Consider the following 23,531-nt stretch of genomic DNA (forward strand, 5'->3'; position numbering starts at 1 on the left):
TTGTTTGATTGAAGAGTCACTCAAATCATGTCCTAATTTCCAGTGTATCTGGGGGAGGAACAAAACATTCAAAATATTATGCCATGAAGAGGAGGCATAAAATTAGCCCCAAATGGATAACATGTACATAAAGCATCAATGTTGACAAACACTGTTAATCACATGATGAGTGAGAACTGTAAATATCCTCACTAGAGATATGGGTTTAGATATGGCAATTTATTTAGGAAATTATTACAATGTATCTGTATTGACACTAAAATCTACATTTTGATATTTCCTTTTGTGGGTACCAAATCTGATTTGCACCCAAGTGCTATATAATAATGGTTTCTGGACTACATATACTTTGGTGCTAAATTATGAAGTGAATAACTATATGAATAAAAATAAATTTTTCAAGTAATTGCTGAAAGATGAATGGCATTCATTTATTGGGCCAACAGGAGAAAATGTCAGTCCTAAGGCTGGTTAACTGAAGCACAATCATAATATAGGGCTTGGGTGGTTCTTCCCTCTGGTAAAGTTCTCTAACCCCCATTAGACCCAATGGAATGATGGTAGGACAGGGAGGAGGGTTAGGCTAGGATGCTCCCTTGGACTTATTTCTTTGCTTCTGATATGGAAATGCACAATCCTTTATCCAAGTCTCGTGTTTTATTTTCCACAATCTTCAAAAACAGTTTTCATGATATAGATGCCTGAAGAATTCCTCAGTGGCTATATCCTAGGGGCAGTTTTTGTACATGGGTGCTATGGTTTGGATCTTAAATGTCCCCTAGAGGCCATGTGTTGTAGGCTTGGTTGCCAGCCTCTGGTGCTATTGGGATGTGGTGAAACTTTTAAGAGGTAGAGCCTAGTGGAAGGATGTTAGGTCACTGAGGGTGTCCCCTTGGAGGGGACACTGGGACCATGACTCCTTCTTACTCTCTCTTTTGGCTTCCTGATGGCCATGAATGAGATGAGTAGCTTTATATTCCCTGCCATGATGTTTTGCTTTCCACAGGCCTCCAGAAAAATGGAGCCAAGAGACCATGAACTGAAACTTCTGAAAGTGTTGAGTCAAAATAAATCCTCCTCCTATGAACCTGGTATTTTGTCACAGCAACAGAAAGCCGACTAATACATGGGTTGTATAGTAAATGTCACAAGAATTTTCCCTGAAAAGTTTGCACTCTCCCAAGGAAGGCTTGAACAACTGCAATTCACAGAAATTTTGTACCTAGTTTTGCAGTCACTTAACATATTCGATGGTAGTTAGTAAAATATTCCTTGTTTTGTGATAAGTAATTTTGAATTTGGGCGCCTATCCTTGCAACAAATGGAAATAGTTTGGGATGGTTTTAGGAATTTGGGAGAGGTAATGAGAAAGGACTCATTGGTTTTTCTGATCTCCACGAATGCAAGCAGGTGATCTTGGTTACTGTCTTTGCCATTTTGTGACCAAGGCTCTTATCAATGATCTCCTCCTTGGTTCATTTACACATTTTCAGCCACATCACCACTGTCAATTTTTTGGGGGGGAGTCTAAGTATTCATATTTCTATTACCCTTCTCTGTAATGTACTTAAATTGGGAAAACTTTTCTAGTCTATTCCTTTCCCACTTAGAGAAGCTGCCTTGGGACTTGTTAGGTTGGAGGGTAAAATACCTGCCAGGTGTCAGGATTTATTCCCAGACAAGTAAATGTGTAGACTCAATGGTCTCTTGGCAAACAATTAACCAACAGTGGAGTGGAATGGTTACTATCTTTAGAGCTTGTCATGCAACAGGCATTATCTATGGTTTCAAGGGTGAGTCTCTTCTAAGGAGAGAAGACAACCGGGTTTGCAAGAGCAGACTGGCCAGGACGGTCCTGGCTGAAAGCATTCCAGAGTTGGGAGGCTGCCTTAAATACTGCACTGTGCTTTAAAACTGAACATGGTTGTCAGGAAGGTTACAGTCTGTGTATAGGCCACTTGGAATCAGATGAGATGGCCCATGTGGAGGGGGTTGGTATAGACTGAGGGGTTCTGTGGAACACCTCTGATGAAGAACAGGATTGTGGGAGGTGAGTACAGCAATGATGTGCCTGTGGTATTTTATATGACAGATGTTACTCTGTGTAACTTCTGATACATGTAAGGGTAAAGACAGCAACTGTTGACGGTCGAGTTTGTAACAGGCTGCTGTGTAACTGGCTTTGAGACTTGAGATGTAAAAGAACTCAAAATTGCATCATTTTCAAGTGCTAATGTCTATCTCAAATGAAACATCTCATGAATATGCTCTTAGGTGGATTACATGTCTTAAGAACAGAATTATGGGAGACCATCCCTTCCCTTTTCTTCCCTTTTCATTTCCTTTTGACCCTAGTCAATACCCCAAGCCATGCATTGTACAGCTCAGCATTTTGCAGATGTACAACTAACTCTAAGTCTCTATTTCTGGTATTGTGTATAGTTCTTAGGAATTGGAAAAAGCCTAAGTGGCAATGCTTATCTATTATATATAGGAGAAAAGAGAGATGCCACAAAGTATCTGAAAGCGTGGCTTTCTAAGAAAATAACCTCTTTTGGTTAATAATGCATAAATAGGCCTACATGCTTTTTATGGTTATGTTGAAGCTCTGCCAGGAACAATGCAAAACTGACAGCTTTAACTGTGCTAATGTAAGGCTCTTTCTTAAATGAAAGAGCCAGCATGGAATTATTTACAAATGACTTACAAGCTCAAGGTCTAATTTGTGAATGTTGTCGATGTACAAGCTTGGCAGGTGGATAGTGTTAGTGCTTGTTTGTTTACAACATAAATCACTTAAAAGGGTCTCGGATAGTGAAACTTAACTAAGGAGAAACTACTTTGCTAATGTAGAAATTCATCACTGCTGTAACACTACGACTGCCATATTGATACTTAGAATAATAAATGGAACTCTTTCCCATGTTGCCGGCCCCCCACCCCACCTTGTAATGCTCAGGGTGATTGCTGGAAAACGCTAATCATCCCATCCTTATTTGAAACCACACCGTGCAGACGCACCTTTTCTAAGTATGTGTAACTCCATGTTTTACCATCAGCAAAGACCCGAGATACAATCCTTCCCTGTCCGTCATAATCTACTTTTTCACTAGTGGTTCCTCGCTGGATGCTGGCGATCTGACCAGTGGATGAATAGGTGACATTGACAGCCATCAGCTTGCTGCTTGGCAGCCAGAGAGTTGGGTGCCCTGATGTGTCATAGGCGATCCTCAGCAGAAATTTACGATGGTCGTCATAGATTTTTTCCGTCTTTGTTGTTCGATCAAAGTCAACTGAAAGGAGGTTTCTGCCATTAACCTGTTAGCACACAAACAAGATGATAAAATAAATCATATTATTCCAATACTAGTCACTTATTACTCTTCAGAGTCCTGGGTATTGTTTAAACACCATTTATTATGATTGATTCACTTTGTCAGTAAATTAATTTAGCAACTTCTTGGGTACAAGTGCCAGGCAGTAGATTAACTGCTCTTTTAAAAGGTTTTATTAAGCAGAAAGACAGCCTGGCATTTGTTCAAAACCATTTCAATTAAATTTTGTAAACTAAAGCAACCGATAAGAAAATTTCCAAAATGTATTCACTTTTAAGTTTTTTCAGAAGATCTGAAGGTGATAAACATGACACCTATGTAAATTACTCAAAGCTCCTCCCCTCAAAGACACTGGAAAATAATTGCGTTAGTAAATTAATCATGGTTACATTAAATAAAACACAGTGGTTAATGTGACTCTAACGCTTTGAACATCAGTTAAGTAGAAGTTGGAACCCACATTACTATAAATTATTAATGGGTTTAAATAGCAGGAGGTTACAAACATGATCATTGCTTTTGGCCCAGTGCTGAAAAGTCACGATTTTTTGAGAATGCTTTTTTCTTTTGATAACATCTGGTTAACTGGCAGGGACTTCAGAGCCCTTCACTACCACATATCCACAGTCTGAATATTGCACTTAATATTACAAATCCAGTGCCATGTTGTTGCGATTGGGTCTCTGTGTGGCTATGTGCCATGTCTAGACTTTAACTAAATCTGACTGTTACAGTCTATGATCCAAGACATACACAAACCAGCATTCATTATTGCAATGGAAATGTGGTCCTGATTGAATTCTGATTCACATGTAGCCAACAGTGTTGGCAGACTGTGAACCCTTATGGGCAGAGACCGTACTATATCCTTTGGTCTTCCACACCTTTATTACTGTTTGGATTGTTAAAAATCAAATGGGAGGGCTGGGGATGTGGCTCAAGTGGTGGCACACTCTCCTGGCATGCGTGGGGTGCTGGGTTGGATCCTCAGCACCACACAGAAGTGAAGTAGAGATGTTGTATCCACAAAAAGCTGGAAAGTAAATATTAAATTTTCTCTCTCTCTCTCTCTTTAAAAAAAATCAAATGGGAAAGGCTTAATTTTACATCACTATCTTCTAATGAGGACCTTCAAAATTGATAGCTCCAGCTGATCTGTTTATATATATATATAAATGTGTGTGTGTGTGTGTGTGTGGTTTGTCCCCCTCAAAACTTGGGTTGAAATTTGGTTGCCAATGTAGTGGTATTGGGAGATGGGCCTTTAAGAGTGGTTAATGTTGTTCTCAAGATTCTGAATTGGTTCTCACAGGAATGGACTAATTCTTTTGAGAACAGGTTGTTTTGAACCATGTTAACTCCTTGGTCCCCTTCTAAATGTGCCCATTTGCTCTTCCTCTTTCTGCCATGAAGCTCTCACCAAAATCTGAAAAGATCCTGGAGCCATGCTCTTAGACTTTCAGAACCATGAGCCAAAATAAAGTTCTTTCCTTTATAAATTACCCAGTCTTAGGTACTCTCTTATAGCAACAGAAAATAGATTAAGACATTATATAAAACTGTTATACATACACACACACACATGCACACTGATCACATCAGTAGCTCACATCAGTATGCAAATACATGCATATATGTGCAAGACCTGTATAAATCTACATTTTGCATTCTATAATTGACATTAAACATGTCCCATGCAAATTACTCAGGCTTAAACTTGTCTAAGCAGCTGTTTAAGGGGCATACTGTTAAGTCCATGCAAAGGTAACAGTCTAAGCTACCAAGAAATGAGGCTGGTGGAGGGGGAACCTTCAAAGAGATGCTTCATAGAAAATGAGAAAGGGTAGAGGCCTGGATGGAAATTAGAAGGATCTTAATTTTTTCATTTCAGTTTATATGGAAACAAACAAACCCCACAACACTATATCATAGCAGAAATTGGTGTGTATTGGGATATTATAGTGTGTGTGTTCATGTGTCTTGTGGGGAGGAACCCAGGAGTCAAAATGCCTGATCTCCAAACCTGATGGGGCCTAGGGTTAGCTGGCCTTCTGGGCTTTTAACCCCTCTCAATCTATTTTGTCCATCTGTAAATAAAGAGGTTGGACTAGATCCCTAAGCTCTCTCTTGCAGTGAAGCTGAAGGCAGCTGGCTGAGGGCTTTCTGAGAAAAAATTCATTTGAATTTTGTGAAGCTTTACCAGTTTCAGTTTGCAGAATAGTGTACTTTCAATAGAAGCTACTAGCTAATGTTCCAAATACCTTTTCTAAAGTCTGTAGAAAAATTCGATGTCAAATTAACTTGATAACAGAATCAAGTGTTTCATCTTATATCTGTCCTACATTTTTGATGACTGAAGAAGAGGTTTTGCACAATTTAAATGGTTTACTATGGCTCTGGGGTTTCTCAGACTGTGTTTTAAGACACTCCCACCCCAATGTTCAGGTTTGCCTTCTTCTTTTCTTCTTAGGTTGTTCCAAACTATAAGTAACCATGAAAGACTGTAATTTCCATGGACAATTCTGCCCACATTATTGTCCCATCTGTTTGTATTTTACTTTTCATTTATCTTAATTTGTATTTGAATCCTTCACTGCTTTCTTTAACCCTCCTTTATCTCTGTAATATCTCCTCTGGTTAGATTATAAGAGATCAGGTATGCAGATTTGATGTGATGGTTGCTATGGGGAGAAGAGCAAAAAGACAGGTCTGGAACCCAACTTTGCACTATCTCTACCTGTGACTGGCTTCTGATTTGCTTCTTTGGTTTGTGAGTTTGGCTACATGACAGCTCCAGATGAAAATCAAACGATAAGCATCAGAGAGTTGCCACTGAGTCTCCATACCAAATGTCACCATGAGGAAGCATCTGGAAACATTGTGAGACCAAACAGGGGGACAGATGTTTTAATTTTTCTTTTCATCCAGACAAATATTGTATGCAATGCCTTTCTTGTATTCTCAAACTGAAGTAATTGAGTTTGTGTTGGGAATGTTTTTTCCAATACAAGCCAAGGTCTTAACCATTCTTAGTTTCCAGACACGAGCTTGCTATTATTCAATATATAAAGTTCCAAAAGATACTACCAGATTTCCTGTTTTATCTCTCCCTCAAAAGATGTCCAGACTTTCTTCTTTGGATATTATAAACAAAGTGCAGCAGTTAGGGGACACAACTATTCTAGGACATGGTCCTGCTTTGCTCTAGATTTTAGAAATTATGGTAACATGTCAATCTTTTTGTAGTTTTACTTTATAGTCATAAAGCCCAACATAAGTCTGTGCTCCAGTAGACTTTTAATAAGTATTTTAAATTGTTATAAAAATATCAAGTTAAGTTGAATAGTTAATCTAAAGATGGGAAACTTTATCAGATCATTATGATATGTGCAGGCAAAATTGAACCCAAATTTTGTGTATGAATAAGAGATCACCATGAATTCATTGGTGTTGTATTTTTCTCTTAAGCATAAAAAATCTCCATTTTCAAAGACCTTGTCCAGCATGATTGCACTTAATTGCACATCCCTCTGATATTGGGAGGAGAGCAGTATAATTTTCCCTCTGGAATGTTTGAAAAACTATCATAATGATATTAAATAATTTTTCCAAAGAGAGGTGCCATTGCAACCAGGTTACACTCACTTATCCAAAATATTGTGGATGGTATAGAGGGAGGGCTGGCTTGTTACACAGCACAAATGATGACAATATCAAGCCTCTCCTTGTCCCAGTTGGAGCATCAACTTGCTGTTCTGTGTCTCTGCGTCAATGATAGTGCTAACTGCATGTGCCTCCAACTGGACAAAGTGACAAGCAGAGTAAGATTTAAACACATTCCATATTTATGTATGACTTCAAACATACTTTTGGCTTTCAAATTCTGAGAATTTCCTTTTAAACATAATTCACTATAATTTTTCCTTTAAGTATCTGAATTCTGCGCATGTTTAGGAGATGAATTTTACTATTAAAATGAATTTTACTACTATGTTTTGTAATTGGTTGATGGCTGTTTCTAAAATTCAGCCATGATAAAAATTAGGAATGTTGGCTGCATACAGTGGTGTACTCCTATTACCCCAGCAACTCAGCAGCTGAGGCAGGAGGACTGCCAAGTTTAAATCGAGCCTCAGCTACTTGGTGAGGTCCTAAGCAACTTAGTGAGACCCTGACTCTAAAAAAAAGGCTAGGGATGTGGCTCAGTGGTTAAGTGCTCCTGGGTTTGACCCCTCACTCCCCCATAAAATAAATATTTACCAACTATTATAAGACAAAGATAAGAACTACCATGCATGTATTTATATTTAAATTTAGCTAACCATAAGTAAGCTATTACATTGTATTTATTTGGCTGTTTTCCTGCATCTCTGTCATAATTTCATGTGGCTATTATTTCCTAGTGTACTTATCCCTCTTTCCCTAACACAGTTTCACAGAAAATGCATTTCATGTTTCTATTTTATTACATAATTTTCCGTTTTTAATTCTTGCCTTTTAAAGAAACTTCTTCATCTATTTTATACATGCACACTTTTATAGTTATCTATCTATTAAATCTAATGTTAAGTTTGTTTACAGTGACAAACATCTGTAAGAGTGTGCTGTTCATATAGCCCCTCTCTTAGGAAGAGCTAGATGCAGTGAAACAGTGATGACCCATACTGTGAGGCTGGCTCTCCTCATTCTTCATTCACTGATTAAATATTTGAGTGTCCATCAAGTGTCAGGCACATAGCTAAATCTAGGTCAAAACCCTAAAAATGTAAAGAATGTTCTGCTAGAAATAATGAGAGGTAGGAGGAGGTCTCAGGAAAGGATGGGTGAAAATGGTTCTAGGGCTGATTCATGTTGTGTGTGGCCACAGGTTTCCCCCACCGTCTCTTCTCTTTCCTACTTTGGCAGGCTCCAGCTCTAGTCCCCAAGCTGGCTTTTCAGATCACCACTATCCCCCTGGATTTCCTCCCTTGGAATCCACAGATTAGCAGTCAGAGCTGGCACATCCAATCTTATCTTGAAAGTAAGAAGCCCTCTTTTGTGATCCTGGTATTGTCTCTAGGAGAGCAATCACACGTACCAGCTGGAAATCTCCTTTCAGTGTGACTGAGCAGGCCATTTTAAAGAGTATATTTTCTCAAATGTCTTGTGGAAGCATTATGCTTCTGCTATTTAGGGGGAAAAAAAAAGAACACCTATGCCAGTGTGCCTTACTCCCTTCCTTCCTGAAGAGAGGCGTTTTCTTCATTTAGAATCAGAGACTTCAGACTGGGCTTCCTCTCTCTTCCTCTACTCTCTCAAAATTCTTTTATGCCACTTTCAAACTGGGAGGGGATACACTGAGATATAACCCGTCTCAAAAACCAGCAGGCAATATGTCACGTGGTCAGCTTGTGCACCAAGTATTTCCCACTCTTCCCTGTTTCCACTGATGTTTTCTTTCCTAGCAAGCTCAACAGCTCTTTTCTAGTTGACTCTCTGGTGGGTAGGAAGGACCCATGTCTGCACATATGGTTGAGTCTCGGGTTGGGGTTAAGGACTGTATAAATGTGCCTCTTTATTTTCAAGGTACTTTCACATTGTCTCATTTGATTCTTGTAACAATTGTGTGAAATAGAGGCAGCACAGGGGAAACTTTATTTACCTATATATAGCTACAGACATAATTTATAGATTATAATATTGTGATGTTATCTAGATACTATTAAAATAATCTCAAATGACCTAGATAAAATGATATACAAAAGGAAACTAAGGTTTAGAGATGTTTTGACTTCCCCCAGGTTTTCTACTGGTAAAAAGTGGAGCCTAGATCGAGAATCTGTATTTTTGAATTCTCGTTAGGTGCTCTGTCTCCTTTCGTATGTAGGGTAAAGAGAGCACAGATATGAGCTGTACCTCTGTGTCTTTTGATGAAGTCCTGTATCCTATGTACATCCTGCCTCTGTGTATTATTTCTGCTTCAGGGACAACTGAGTAAGATAAAGCCTGTGAACCAGTTTTCAGTTTGCAATGGCCAAGGCAGCAGAGGCCCAGGGAAGAAGCAGTAGTGGCAGCAGCTGATGAGGATGCAGGCAGCTACTGCTTCCCGGGTGCAGTAGAGGAAAAGGCAGGAGCCAGAGTTTACTTTGGCAACAGACCACAAGTGTGATCAGAAGGAATTGTGGAGCTAGCTTTCCTGCCCATCACTTTACATTCTAACCTAATCTTGTTTTTCTCTCTTGTGTTTTACTGAGTTTCCTTCTCAATCCTCTCCCTGAACTAGGCTCCCCGACAATCTCTTCCCTAGCCTCCACCTGTTAAAACCCATACCCTCCTGGCTCCTGCAGCCTGGGACATGAGTAGGTGGGAACACACAATGATGGTTCCAGAGACCATATATGTGGAGTCCCAAACACCTGGCTCACCATTGAAGTGGAATCAGAATATGACCCAGATATTAGCTACAGTCTATTTTCAACTCACTGATTCTTTTCTATTTCTTGGAAATAGCTAGAAGCAATATTTAGCTTCTGCTTTTTTTTTTTAATCCTGAAAGGTTGCCAAGGTAAATAATGTTTGTGTGTTGAGATAATAATTTAGCCACTTTTGCGTGGAAAAAAGGACATTAATGGTACATTTCATGTTTTGTTCTTATTCCTTGAGTTTAAGTAATTTTTTTAAATGGCAAGGGAAATAATATTAGGAAGAATTATCTACATTATCTGATAAACTAAAATTTGTTTGCTAATATAAAGAATGAATCAGGTTTAGTTTATTGTGGCTGAAGGTGATTTCTTGCAACTTGTGTTTCAGTATTTAATCTATGTTGTCTTTACCAAATAGCTATCATAAATCATAGCTTACCTTCTAGATATATTTGGCCCATAATGTAAGAGTGATTAAAAAAAAACCTAACAAGAAAGTGCAGGGAATATTTTGCAAAGCTGAATTATACAAGCATGATGAGAAATATCACATTTATCATAAAAAGTCATACAAGTTGGGGTTTATATTGATAGCAAAAAGACAGCTAGGTTTTGAGGTTGGCAGTGTTATTATGTGTCCAAACTGTAGTTTAAAAATATTGAGAATTTACCCTTCAATGGCCCACATGTCTCAAACACATACTCATGACTGGGAAAACTTCCAGTGTTTAAGCCAGTCATTACTTATGCCCATCTCCACACTTAAGTCATCATTCCTGATTGGTGAAGGAAAAGCCTAAGATAGATTATTAAGATTGGTAAAACAAGAATTGATTGACATTTGGGCTATTCAGGATTGTGCTATATGCAATTTCCTGATTTCCCAAGGAAAAATTTATTTTTCAATCATTTAAATCTTTCTTGAAGTAGCTTTACTATGAGCAATCTTAATGATGTGGTGGCTGGCTATAAATTGTGTTCTGAGGCATCCTGTCATGCGCCACCTTGAGTGTGGCACTCACTCACTCACTGTTGGAGGACCAGGATGACAGGAGGACTGTCCTGCCCTTGTGGTCAGGCCGTCTACATAGCACAGAGGTCTGAATAGCCTCCTCCAACTCTCTAATAATAACTTACCCTAAGCTTTCGACCAAAAACATTAACTTTTCCTTGGGCTTGCTCTTTTCGGAATCTCCATTCCACCAAATTCTGGCCATTCTCACCAGGAAGAGTCATGTTTCTTTTGGCCACTGTTGGGTTAGCAGTGCCAGCCAGTACGTGTGGCTCTGTCTGGTAGTGTGAATCTAGACCGCTGGCATAGATGATCCTGAGGGAGCCGTCATAGCCAATCTGGTAGCTGTTTCTTAACTGATCTAAAAAACAAGAAGTAGAAAACTATTTGAAATGGATTGAATACCTGTTGATGTGCATTCAAAATGTGATATAACTTTCTAAAATTTTGACTTATTAAAACAATGAAAAGGAATACTTAATGATGTCTGTTTAGAGAGTAACAAAATAGCTTTGGTTTCTAGTGTCTCATGCTGTCAAAGGTGCAGATAAATATTAAAGGTGAACTAGGGGAATTTAAGGTCCTAGTCTACTTTAGCAGAATTCTCTTCTAATTTGTCTGATGGAATGAGGGCTCACACTGAATAGGCAGCCAATAGTTTGTAAAGAGCCAAGTATGTGGTCTTTCAAGGGGCTGGTGTGACCACCTCCAAGGTCTTAGAGGAGGTTTCTCCCCTATACCCATCCCTTTATCTTTTGTCACAGACCCTCTCAAAGAATTAGTATCTATACGCTGCATCCCCCAAAGATAAAGTGATATTCTCCTGGAAACTGACTTCTAAGAAAGGATCCAGCAATGCTTTAAATAAAAAATCCTCTCATAATGTAGGCCACTGCCTCAATTTAAAATTTTGAAATAGTATAGGACCATTTGGGAAGGAAATGGATTCAAGCAATGCTACATTTAGATGATTGTAGAGTTTACCGAAGAAAAAGGTAAAAAAAAAAAAAAGGTCAAGTTTAACCAGATTTAGCAATTGTTCTGAGTCATGATTTCACAACTGCAAATGTCACAGTCAACAGCCTTTTCCCAAGATGAGTTTATAAAGGGCTATGACAGGAAGTTCCATCACAGGGAGGGTGGATACAGTATATATGCCTATACCGTTGGGTGAAAAAAAAGAGGAAATCTGGACATTACATAAATGGGTACTTGGGATTTGGGACAAAATTTCCATCATATGTAGATTCAAATACCACATCACAGTGCAGTCATAAAGCACTGCTCCTCAGATTGCTGTACCAAAATGGCAGAGGTAGAATGTGCTTCAGAAAACTGTTAAGATGACCCTAAAAATCATCTGATGCCGCATGTAAAAAGTTAGGATTAAATTATTTTATTAAATAGGAATGTAAAAGAACATTATTTTCAGGTTAACATATTATTGTGTATATTATGTAGTCTTAATATGTACCTATAAATGCACAAATATTACATGCAGGTGCTGGATTACTCCATCAGTATCTCTAGAGGTTTATATTTTCACCTCCTCTTTTCTGATTCATCTTAGAAAATGAGGGCTGTCACATCCTGTTTGGGTGCTAGTGGTATTTAAAAATCATCAATTAAAATTATGCTTTCATGTTTACCTTGGACCATGGTGTAGAAGGAATCAATTGAGGACAGATTTGAAGTGATGCTGACATCTTCTTCTCGGCTGGATGATTCGATATCCACTGTGATAGCCTTGTCCATGTCTCCATGAAGGTTTGTGACCACTCCAGTTGGAAATGTGACATTTGTCAGACGACCTTCACTGTCATAGCTAAATAAAAGAGGTATTGACTTGGAGTTAAACAGGAAACTGCAGGCTCTTCTTACTTAGAAGGTGCAGCAGTATGAGCTGCACAAATTTGGAGGAATATTTGTCTTTGTGCATGAGCTATGCAGAGTAAGGACTTCAAACATGCTTTGAAGTAATCAAAAGCCTGTTTAACATGGGGAAACCTCACCGGTGAGAGCAAGAGTAAACAGAATAGCTCTCCATCTCAGCATATTATTCTTTGAAGTGTGACCAAAATCCTTCTGCCCATCTAATTTGCTGTTTCAAAGGGAACATGTTTGCTGATATTAAATTTCTTAATATTCCTTCATATTTTCCACAAGTAGATTTAATTCACTGTTATATCAGTTTTTAAAGTTTTATCAACTTATATATGCCTTCTATGACAGTGCAACATGCATATATATATATATATATATATATATATATATATATATACACACACATATATATGTGGCTTTAAAATAGCATATATACATACATGTATATATTTGCATATGCAAATATGATTTCAGTATCTTGAGACATCTTCAACAAATTAATAAAAGCTTTGATAAAGACATTTCCCCCTGTGGTGTTGGAGATAGGACCCACTGTACATGCTAGGCAAGCCCTCTACCACTAAGCTATCCCCCAGCCCTAAAGACTTTGTTATTTCTCAATAATTGACATATTTCATAACCATGAATTGGGACTTGAATGGTGGTGGTGGTAGGCTATCAGAATAACCTGTCTTGTTTATACTGGTATTTTCAGAATGGATGGTATCTCCAATGTGTTTTCTGAAATGAGATACATTTAATAATTGTTTGATATTTTATTATATACCTATTCATTTTTAGCATATAAATGTGAGAACTTATTGTGTAAATATTAAGATGTATTTTAAAAGCTGCCCTTTGCTCATAAACATACATTATAGACATAACATTTGACTAAAGAATTGAGTTTTGTGACTTTTCTATTTGTGGAAGTACCAGAGAAAATTTCAAAAGTGTCTGCATTATTAAAATGAAGAGAAACAAGTGCAAAACTCACAGTGAAACACCTGGACATTTCCTCAGGACAACAATATACTTCATGTTGGATTTCAGATTGATACTAAGACTATCTCATTAATAAACAGTTCTAAGTGAAATTGAGACTTGCACTGTGTCCCACTTAAAATAAGCCCCCAAAGCAAAATTAGTAGAGAATGAATGTCATTAAAGACCAGTGACCAAGAGAGGGAAAAGGTAGGAGAGAAATCATATTAACAGGTACAAGTATGGAGCAATACAAGAGTAGGGAGTATGAAAATACTTAAATGATATTTTCAGATAAAACAGTAGAGAATTTTAAAATAGAAGGGTGAAGAGTGTAAACATTTGCTTTGGAAAATGTTGTTAGTAGTTATAAGAAGGAAAAGATTTCAGCAAAGGCAATGTCATGGTTGAGAGAGGAAGGAAGAAAGGAGAAGGAAAGAGACTGAGGTCTGTTTGGTGCTTGGTGCTGAGCTGATCCCATTAATTCAGAGGGGACAGTATCAGTGAGATCATGGGTTTGACTGACATGGTCTGACAAGCTGCTCCTCCAGAGGCAGGAACAGGCACTCAGGAGGGAGAAGCCTAGAGAGATGGAGAAACAGACAAAGCAAATGCACCATTAAGAGTAATAATCATTGTTTGGACTCACAAAAGGCAAAGCTGAGGAAACAAAGCAGATACCCTTCCCTCCCCTCTAACCCAAGTGCCCCTAGCAGATTAAGACATAAATGAAAGAAATCCAACACAGTTTATTGCGGTCATTGCCTTTTGGAAGAAATCATTCCTCTTGAAGAAACAAGGATGCACAGGTTTTATTTATACAGCAAAGCAGAGTCATGGAATTACTGACAAAGCCAGCCTAAAGATCAATCTTAAATTTGGTATAATTTGTGCATCACATGAAAAAGATATTATTCGGTTTGAAAAATTAACACCCCTTTGAATGCTCCTATAGAGAAGATTGTTCTGTACTGTACTACTGCCCCCCCCCCCATTTTACAGAAGGAGAAATGAAAATATGTTGTGGGTAGATGGCGTGATCAGGCTTTCATTGTATCTCATGACTGGGCCATCACTGGAACTATTATGTACCTGACCCCAGGCCCATTAGCACTTCTGTAAATCACAGTGCCTGATTTAAAGTTGAGAACTCTACTTTATATATATGATACTACCCGCCAGCAGTTTGCTGATTCATTCTTGCTGCTGCCACTGACCTGCCCTTTCGATGGTTTATATTTTCTAGCCCCATTCAATCTCAAAGCAGAAGCGTCACCTTTCTCCTGTAGAAAGCGTTTCCCCAACCTTTGACTTGGTGCTTTCATTGGCTTACCACTCATTCCATTTCCTGCTGGGCAGGCATTTTGTATCACAGGAAGCTGAGCACATGGAGATGCAGCCCAGGATGCTGAGCATTCAGACTATGACCTATTAGCCTTCGGTTCTTTGGGAAATAAAAATACAAGTAACCTTTGCAGGTAGTACAGTCAGAACGACACAGGGATAAGTGGACATCCTAGTGGCCCAGCTTAACAGTTTAGCCCTGGAGATTCTGACTCTGTGCCTTCCAAGGACTGGCTGGATCTGAATCCAGGCATGAATAAGGAGGAGGTGTTTGCACTTGCCCAAGGAAGATCAGGAAAGGTGCAATGGGGTAAGGGCCATCAGGGCTTCTTCCTAATCAGTCACCTGACAAGTTCAGCTGCCAGGGTGGTATGAACACAAAGACAACAAGAAGTGTGTTGGGGGAGAGAAGTCACATATGCTGATGGAGGAGATGCTTCCACACTGGAGGAGCAAGGGAAGAGCCGAACCAAGAAGAGCCTGGGCTAGCCTGGAAACAGATGTGGAATGTAGAGAGGCAGATCTGGCATGGGAGGGCAAACAGCGGACGGAGGGCAGTGATGTGGAACTGCAAAGCCGTAAGGACAGGGAAGGAAGAGGTCAGTGAGTACAAGAGCCATTGGAAACAGAGAGGGTCCTTATGGGGGCGTGTGGAGGGAGGCCTCGAGATGTTAGGGATTATGCAGTGCTGACAAAGGTTTGTAAAGGAAAGCAAGGTTTTAATAAGGCCAATGTAAAGGTGGTACTGAAGGAGCCCAAGGTCAGGGTGACAGGTCAGGCATTGAGCTGTTCCCAGATTTGGGGACTATATAAAACAAGAAAAGAAACTGAGAATGAACGATGAATGTAGGGTTTTCAAAACAAGACAAAACAAAAAACTACCATCTATTACTCCTATCTTTAATAAAGAAAGGCTGTTTAATCACAATGAAGGTAGAGAGGACTTAATTTCAGGGTATGGGATAGTTCTTTAAAAGGAATACAGTGTAGGGGTGAAAAGGTGTAATACTTTTTTCCTTAGCTGTCACAAGGATTGTGATTGACACTCTGAAACAAAAGGTTAGTATGAGAAAAGTATAACGGATTCATTTAAGTTTTACAAGATACAGGAACCTTCAAAAATAAAGATCTAGGGAGAGCTGTGTTTTTATGTTCAGCTTCCATGAAGAATGGGCAGTGGACAGACATGTGATTGGACAAAATAGGTGTGACCCAATGGAGACAAACTGGGGTATGGGGAACCCAGCAATGTCTCCCTGTATAGCATCACTATCCCAGCCCACCCCACCCCTGGGTATGGGGCTGGAGTTTTGTGAAATGAGAGGCTCAAGGCCTACTTTCAGGGAGGTAGGTCAGAGAGTGACCTTTCTACATATCATGTCGAGAGAAGCTCTAGCTTGTAATCTTCTTTGGGAGAGAAGAATTCAAGTTTTTATGATCTGCTTCTGGGGAGACATGAGGGGAGAGGAAAGGAAGGTGGGAGAAGGTCACAGGAACTTCTTGCTTCTCAGGCTTTTCCAGTCTCCTTCAGTTCAAGTTACTCAGGATGCTAAAGCACTATACTTTGGGGTATTATGTTATGAGCCCTAACAAAAGCTTCATGAAAAAATTTTCCTCATCATTATTTCATTTCATTTCAGTGAAGATCAGTGAAAACTGTTTTCACAGATTAGCACCTGTGGAATAGAAATGAAAACAAGGTGGATGAGAGACAAAATGACCAGGGACTCTGGATAAGGGAGTGAGAGAAAATAAGTTGTCAAAGGTAATTTTTAGGTACTTCTAGAAATGGCAGGCTAACCCTTCTTTACCTCAACAAAAGGAGAAAAATGATGTACCAGCAAATGATCAACTATCCTCTGGAATACTTTGACCTTAGGTACTGAAAGAGACCTTTACATCAAATATATATGCTGCTGGCCATGTTCTCTGCTTATGTGCAACTTTGTGGCTCAATTAATGTTTGTTGCTTGGCCTTAGTGGTGAACTAACCCTGCTCAGCTTGTATATTAGAGATGTAGTTTTCTTTTATTAGCTTTTTGAACTTACAATGTAATAGGCTCTAGGGAATTTGAACAGAACATCAACTTTGTGTTCTTCATTCCGCTCATCTGGTCTTAGCCTCACAGCTCCAAAAGCATCACATAGCACATTCTTTGCTGCTTCCGAATGACCCCTCTTCACAGAGGATTCTCATTGGGAAAGACAGTCTCCCTCAGGCTCCTGATGACCTTCTGCTCTTTCCCTGATAGGATGCCCTGATTTGATGGTTATCTATTTGTTTGTCTTGAATCTTGATTGCATTTGTGCCTAAACTTGCTGTTTTAGCTTTTGTGGTTTATTTAAAAATCTCCTTTTAAGTTTCCTAAGCAGTAGGATTATTGATCAATGCCCCAGAGAGCTGTAGCCTCAGTCATTCTTGGTTGAAAATGTTGTTCTCATCCTGACATGAAATTTTCTCTCTCCCCTTGTAGACATGAAGTTCCCAACTCTTCATTTTTCCTTCATAAAATCTGTCAGGTATTTATCTTTCCATTCGTTTCCCACAGCTGCCCTAGACTTTTACAACTGGCCTACCTGCCTCTTTCCATACTTACTGATACTAAATTAATCTTCTGAAACACCATAAGTATAATGCTTCTCTCTGTTTAAACATCTTCAATAGGACCTCAACTGAGAGAAAAATTGACTTAGACTGTTACCAACCTTATGTCGATAGACTATTGATATTGCAAATTTATTCAAGTGGAAACAATTTGCAGCTTTAGAAAACTTTCTTTACAACTTGATCACAGGATTATTTATTATCTTCAGTGCTTCCCCACAGAATGGCTTCTTTCATCAAATGCACATTTTAAAAATTATCTTCTGCTTTGAGAGAGAAATGTGTAAATCAGAGTAGGATTTTAGAGAAGCACAAGCCGTGAGCGATGGGGCTGCTCGGAGGAGCAATTTGTTCTTCGTCTTTTCACTGATGGTCAGTGAGAGCAGGTTTAGGTAAAAATGCAAACAAAATTAAAGACCTTCAAATAGAAAACCATCAAATAAGGGCATCCCATCAGGGAAAGAACAGAAGGTCACTAAGAGCCTGACACTGAACTGGTCTGTCTCAAAGATGAAACAAATGTACGGATGTACACACATAACCTTGGCAGTGTTGTCAGCTCTCCATTCTCTTCACTTGTAGAAGAGTAAATGACAGCCAGCTAACTGTGTGTCTTGCCACCTCCCTGATTTCTCCACTCAGAAACAGGCCTGTTGGCAAGACAGCAGATGTTGGTTTGGGTGCCTTCTGGAGGCTTCCGGATGGGATAGATGGTCAGGTTTAGTAATGATTAGTTCTTCCTCATCTTCCTAGGGCCATCCCAGGATAATCTGTTCTGAGAGCTAATTTCAGACATGAATCCTATAAGTACTCCCATGAAAGCCTTACCTATTCCTTCTTACTGTCCCCCTACATGGAAGGAGAATCTTTTTGTCCATCTAAACAAGTTCCTTAGGTTCAAATTTCTTTTTGTGGTTTAACAGCCAACAACAACCAAAATCCCCTCAGTGTTGCTGTCTGCTTGGTTGATACTTTTTCCATTATGTTAATTTGCAATAACTTCCTGTCATTGTGGTAAAGCAGAACAAAATTACTAATTCTATGGGAACAACAACAAAACTGTATGTACAAATCATTCCCTGATCATGATAAAGGACAGATGTACAGTCAGCAAAAACAGAATAGAACCTGATTTAAAACTTCTAGTGGAGGGATGATTTGGAATCCTTATAGCAATATTGTGATTTATAGCACTAATATCAAAAGATTCTACATTTAAGTATTCTTTAACAATTATCTTGCAGATAAATTCAAATTTCTTGAACTCAGTAGCACTGTTGCCAGTATGAAATCCTCAAAAATTAGGTTCTGAGGGCTAGGGCTGTAGCTCAGTGGCAGAGCGCTTGACTAGCATGTGTGAGGCACTGGGTTCAATCCTCAGCACCACATAAAAATAAACAAATAAAGGTCTACTGTCCATACACAACTACAAAACAACAACAACAATAACAAAAAAACTCCCAACCAAACAAAAACAACAAAAAACCTCTTTCCTGATCCAAATCATTTTAAAAAATTAGGTCTGGATAAAAAAAAAATGTACAAAATGCTTCCATCACCAAGACAAGTAAAATAACTGACAGTCTCCAAGATCATGGTATCACCTGATACACAGCTGATTGTCACCTACACTGAAACACAAATGATTGGGAAAGTGCAAAATAAGAAAGACAAAAGAAAGTATTATTTTCCATGATTTTGTCTCAAAGCTGAGAGAATCTTGATGAGAGAGGGTGAGAATTGAATGGGGGAGGGTGAGTAACACCAATTTAAATTCCTTCGGTGCTGTTGCATTTCATTAGGAGGTCTCATAGACAGGGCAGATTCTGACCGTGCTTTGCTCCAGGAAACCAGAAAGGGCAGCAGCAGTCTGCAGTCAAGCTGCTACTCCCTCTCTCTTTCCCTAAACACCCCAGATAACATGAATTCAAAGAACAGATGGGGCAGATCTTTCCTCCTTCATCTCAGGTCCAGTCCTTCTGAACACTGAGTTCAGTGATAAAAGGTCCCAGAAATGATACTTTTTCTAAGGATCAAATTCAAGAAAAGTGACCCAGTGCCTTTTTCTTACATAGTCATTACCACATTAGGGAGAACTGACAAAGTGATCATGTCCAGCTCTGAAACTTGCAGCCTTGAGACAAAGGAATTTAAGTCAGGGTGTCCAGAATTAGTTCTCTTAGGGGTCAAGAGACTCTGAGTCAGCCATGATTAAGAGAAGGACTATATTTAAACTGGCCTTTTGGGGGTTGGGGTATGGGTGGGGATGATACTGGAGGTTGAACCCAGAGCATCTTACATGGTAGGAAAGCACTGTACCACTGAGCTATCCTCCAGCCCTCATTAAAAAGTTGTTCACTGAATGAGGAAGACAAGAAAGCACACATAAGTGGGACCTATCTTAACGATTTAGATGGCAGGTCTTGAAATTACAGTTGACGGCAAGAGAAGTTTTTGCTCCATAGACTGTAAAACAGAATTGTGTATGCTCGTGGATTTATTCCATTAATTGCAGAAGAGAACAAATCCATCCTTCTCTTGTTGATTTCCTTGTATTTCAATAGGTGCTTGAGTCTGCCTTCTCCAGACCCAAACCCAGGACATGGTTTATAATGAGTGAGAAGCATGGACTGGGAGACAATAAATTGGAAAGATTTTTATCAAGTACGTATCCCATTTGGAAAAAAATCATTTGTTTTTACAAACCAACATAATGTGTAAGATACCAGGTTCAACAGAAATGGAATATGTGCAAGTTTAGACAAGGAAATCTGGTAACTTTTGGTATATGTTTCTTTTGGGATAATCTTTGACAGGAACCTAAGAGAAGCTGGAGAGAAATGCAGAGAAAAAATATATATATTTATATATATTTTTACTGAATAGGAAGGAAATTTTAATTATTAAGAAGCTCTTCATTTTTATACTTGAGAGTACAAACATTCAGAGTGGTGCCATGGCTTGCCTAAAGTCACACAGTTGGGACTGACAAAATCAGGATGGGAACCCAAGTCTTCAGTAGAAGTCCAGAACCCTTTCCAATCAACCTTTGCTGTTTCTTAGGGAGGAAAAGAAAAAAAGGAGGGGGGGGGGTGCATTTAAGAGATCAGAAAGAGAGAGAGGAAGATAAAAAACATGAGAAGTGCTGTTAGGTACCAGGGCAGGTGAACTTTGAAGATAGAAAAAAAATGAGAGACACAGTATCCAGCATCAGAAAGCAGATCCTAAAGTATTAACATGACCACTGTCATTATTAGACCACAGGAAATTAATATAAATTCATTATTAATACATTTTTTCCACTCTATAACCAAATCTTTAACGTTCTTTTTTTGGTATGATTTCATTCACACTCATAACTTCAGTTCTCTCAAAACTGTCACACCCACATCTCTAGAATTGGCTTCTCCTAAGTTTCCCCAGACATTTTAGGTTACACAGGAACCTCAAATTTGTAATTTCCAAACCTGAACTCATCTGTTGTCTACAGACCTGCTTCTTTCTGGTGTTTCCCCAGCCCCTTCATCACCTAAATTGGGAAAACAGGGATTCATCAGAGATCCTCTTTCTGCCTCACATTTTGCATTCCATCATTAAGTTTTATTTACCTTCTAACGATTACTCTATCTCCTCTTGTGTATCCTCAGTGCCCAGCTCAGTCTTAACTAGATTTCCCATCTCATTTTCCTTTTTTTCCTTTCCTCTTCCAATCTTTTGCCTTTCTAACTCAAACTGTCTTATGTGGTCACCAGATTGAACCATGTTGCTTCCCTGATAAACATTTTTTTGGGGGTGCTGGGGATTGAACCCAGAGCCTTGTGTGTGCAAGACAGGCACTCTACTAACTGGGCTACATCCCCAGCCCCCTTAAACTCTTTTATTCAGTTCCATATACCCAGATGGAAGATGCATCAGATGCTCCGATCCTGGAGCACATCAGTGTAAGCCCTGCTCAAGCAGAAGTGCCAACTCCCTCCAACTCCTTCTCCAGTTTCATCTTCATATGTCCCCACACATGTTTCATGCTCTTGCTGTGTGGAGGGACACTTTTTTTCTAAATGTGGCTGTGCTGTGATTACTAACTAAAGATTTTTCTCTGGCCTGGAACACTACACTGCTTCTTATTAGCCTTTATTCACACCTTCCAAGATAGAGTCCCAAATGATCTCCTGTATGAAGTGTTTCTTGCCTTTTCCCTGTCCCCAGTCTGATTTGGGCAAGTCTCCTCTATGTCTGCACAATGCACTGGATAACTGTTTTGCACTTACCATTCTTATAATTATATACCTATCTGTGTCCCCAGTGCACGCTGAGCTCTTTAAATAAAGCAAACATATCTTTCAGCTTTGAATCCTCCAGTAATATGGCCAGTACCTGGCATATGATACACCGTATACTGAATGAATAAGTGTATAGGTGAGTAAATGAATACTTGATATTAGTGGATAAATAGGAAATTCTAGGAGGACTTGGAATAATATGTTTCAAGTCCTGACGGGAAAAAAAATGTCAGTCAAGATTCCTAGATGCATAAAAACTATCTTTCCGAATGGAAAAGGCAAACAGATAAGCATATAAGCAAAAATTTCCAAGATAAGCAGAAATTAAAATAATTTATATATGTCACCATATATAAAGCTGGTACTACAGAAAATACTCAACGAAATATTACACATAGAAAAAATCAAAAAACAAACTCCAGAGCTCACGAATGGACAAATCTCATTTGAAGAGTAGCTATGAAAATGAGAAGCAGAATCAAGTTAAATAGAAATAAAACAAAATGGAAGAAATTAAACATCTCTCTATAATAACACTGAAGGCAAATGGTCTCAACTCTCCAATTAAAAGAAATAGGCTGGCAGAATAAATTAAATAACAAGACCAACATATATGTTGCTTGAAAGAGATTCACCTTACAGGCAAAGACAGCCATAGGCTGAAAGTGAAAGGAGAGAAAGTGATACATCATGCACTGGAGACTGAAAACAAGCAGAAGTAGCTACTTTCATACCACCAAAGCAGTGTCAAGACAAAATTAATCAGAAGAGACAAAGAAGGTCACTTCATACTGGTAAAGGGAATAATCCAACAAGAAGATATAATGATAGATAATAGTTATACCCCAAATGTTGGTGTACCTAATTACATAAAAGAGATACTATGTGAATTGAAGACACAGAACCTGTACAATAATATTGGGTGATTTGAATACACCTCTCTCACCAATAGATAGACCGTACAGATGTATACTGAGTAAAGTCTCTTCAGATCTAAAAAATTATAAATCAAATGGACATTTAATTTGTAAAATATTTCATCCAACACAGCCAAATACACTTGCTTCTCAGCTGCTCATGAAAACTCCAAAATAGACTCTATTTCAAGTCACAAAGCAACTCTTAGCAAATATAAAAAGCTGATATAATTCCTTGCATTTTATCTGATGATAATGAAATGAAATTAGAAACCAATGCCAAAAAATCCTACAGAAACTATACAAACACATGGAGATTGAATACCATACTTTAGAATGATGAATGGGAAATAGAAGAAATCAGGAGAGAAATTTAAAAAATTCTTAGAATCAAATAAGAATAATGATACAACATACCAGGATTTCTGGGACATTATGAAGGTGGTTCTATGAGGAAAGTTTATAACTATGAGTCCCTATTTAAGAAAATCAGAAAGATCTCAAATACAAACCTAATGATGTATCTGTAAGCCATTGAAAAACAAGAATAAATCAATTGCAAGTCAGTAGAAGGAAGGAAATAATTATTATAAATAAATTATTATAATAAATATTATAAGATATATAAGATCAGAGCCAAAATCAATGAAATTAAGAATTAAAAAAGAACAAAGGATTAATGAAATAAAGAGCTGCTTCTTTGAAAAGATAAACAAAATTGATAGTCCCTTAGCTAAACTAACCAAAAAAGAAAAAGAAAGAAGGC

The 23,531-nt window shown here is 38.5% G+C and overlaps 1 protein-coding gene across 16 annotated transcripts in view; it reads right to left on the minus strand.

Moving 5' to 3' along the window:
* The window catches only part of TENM3 (teneurin transmembrane protein 3), a 606,711-nt gene that overhangs the window by 10,514 nt on the left and 572,666 nt on the right, over window positions 1-23,531 (minus strand). For all 16 annotated transcript variants that reach the window (XM_081269536.1, XM_081269543.1, XM_081269542.1 and 13 more), the window contains 3 exons: window positions 12,401-12,576; window positions 10,877-11,112; window positions 3,022-3,318 (listed from right to left, as the gene is read on the minus strand). In XM_081269536.1, the coding sequence (XP_081125662.1) occupies window positions 3,022-3,318; window positions 10,877-11,112; window positions 12,401-12,576 (709 nt within the window). The remainder of the gene's footprint in view (window positions 1-3,021; window positions 3,319-10,876; window positions 11,113-12,400; window positions 12,577-23,531) is intronic.

This window comes from Spermophilus citellus (genome assembly GCF_964194105.1).
Source record: "Spermophilus citellus genome assembly, chromosome: 16".
NCBI classification, from domain to species: Eukaryota; Metazoa; Chordata; class Mammalia; order Rodentia; family Sciuridae; genus Spermophilus; species Spermophilus citellus.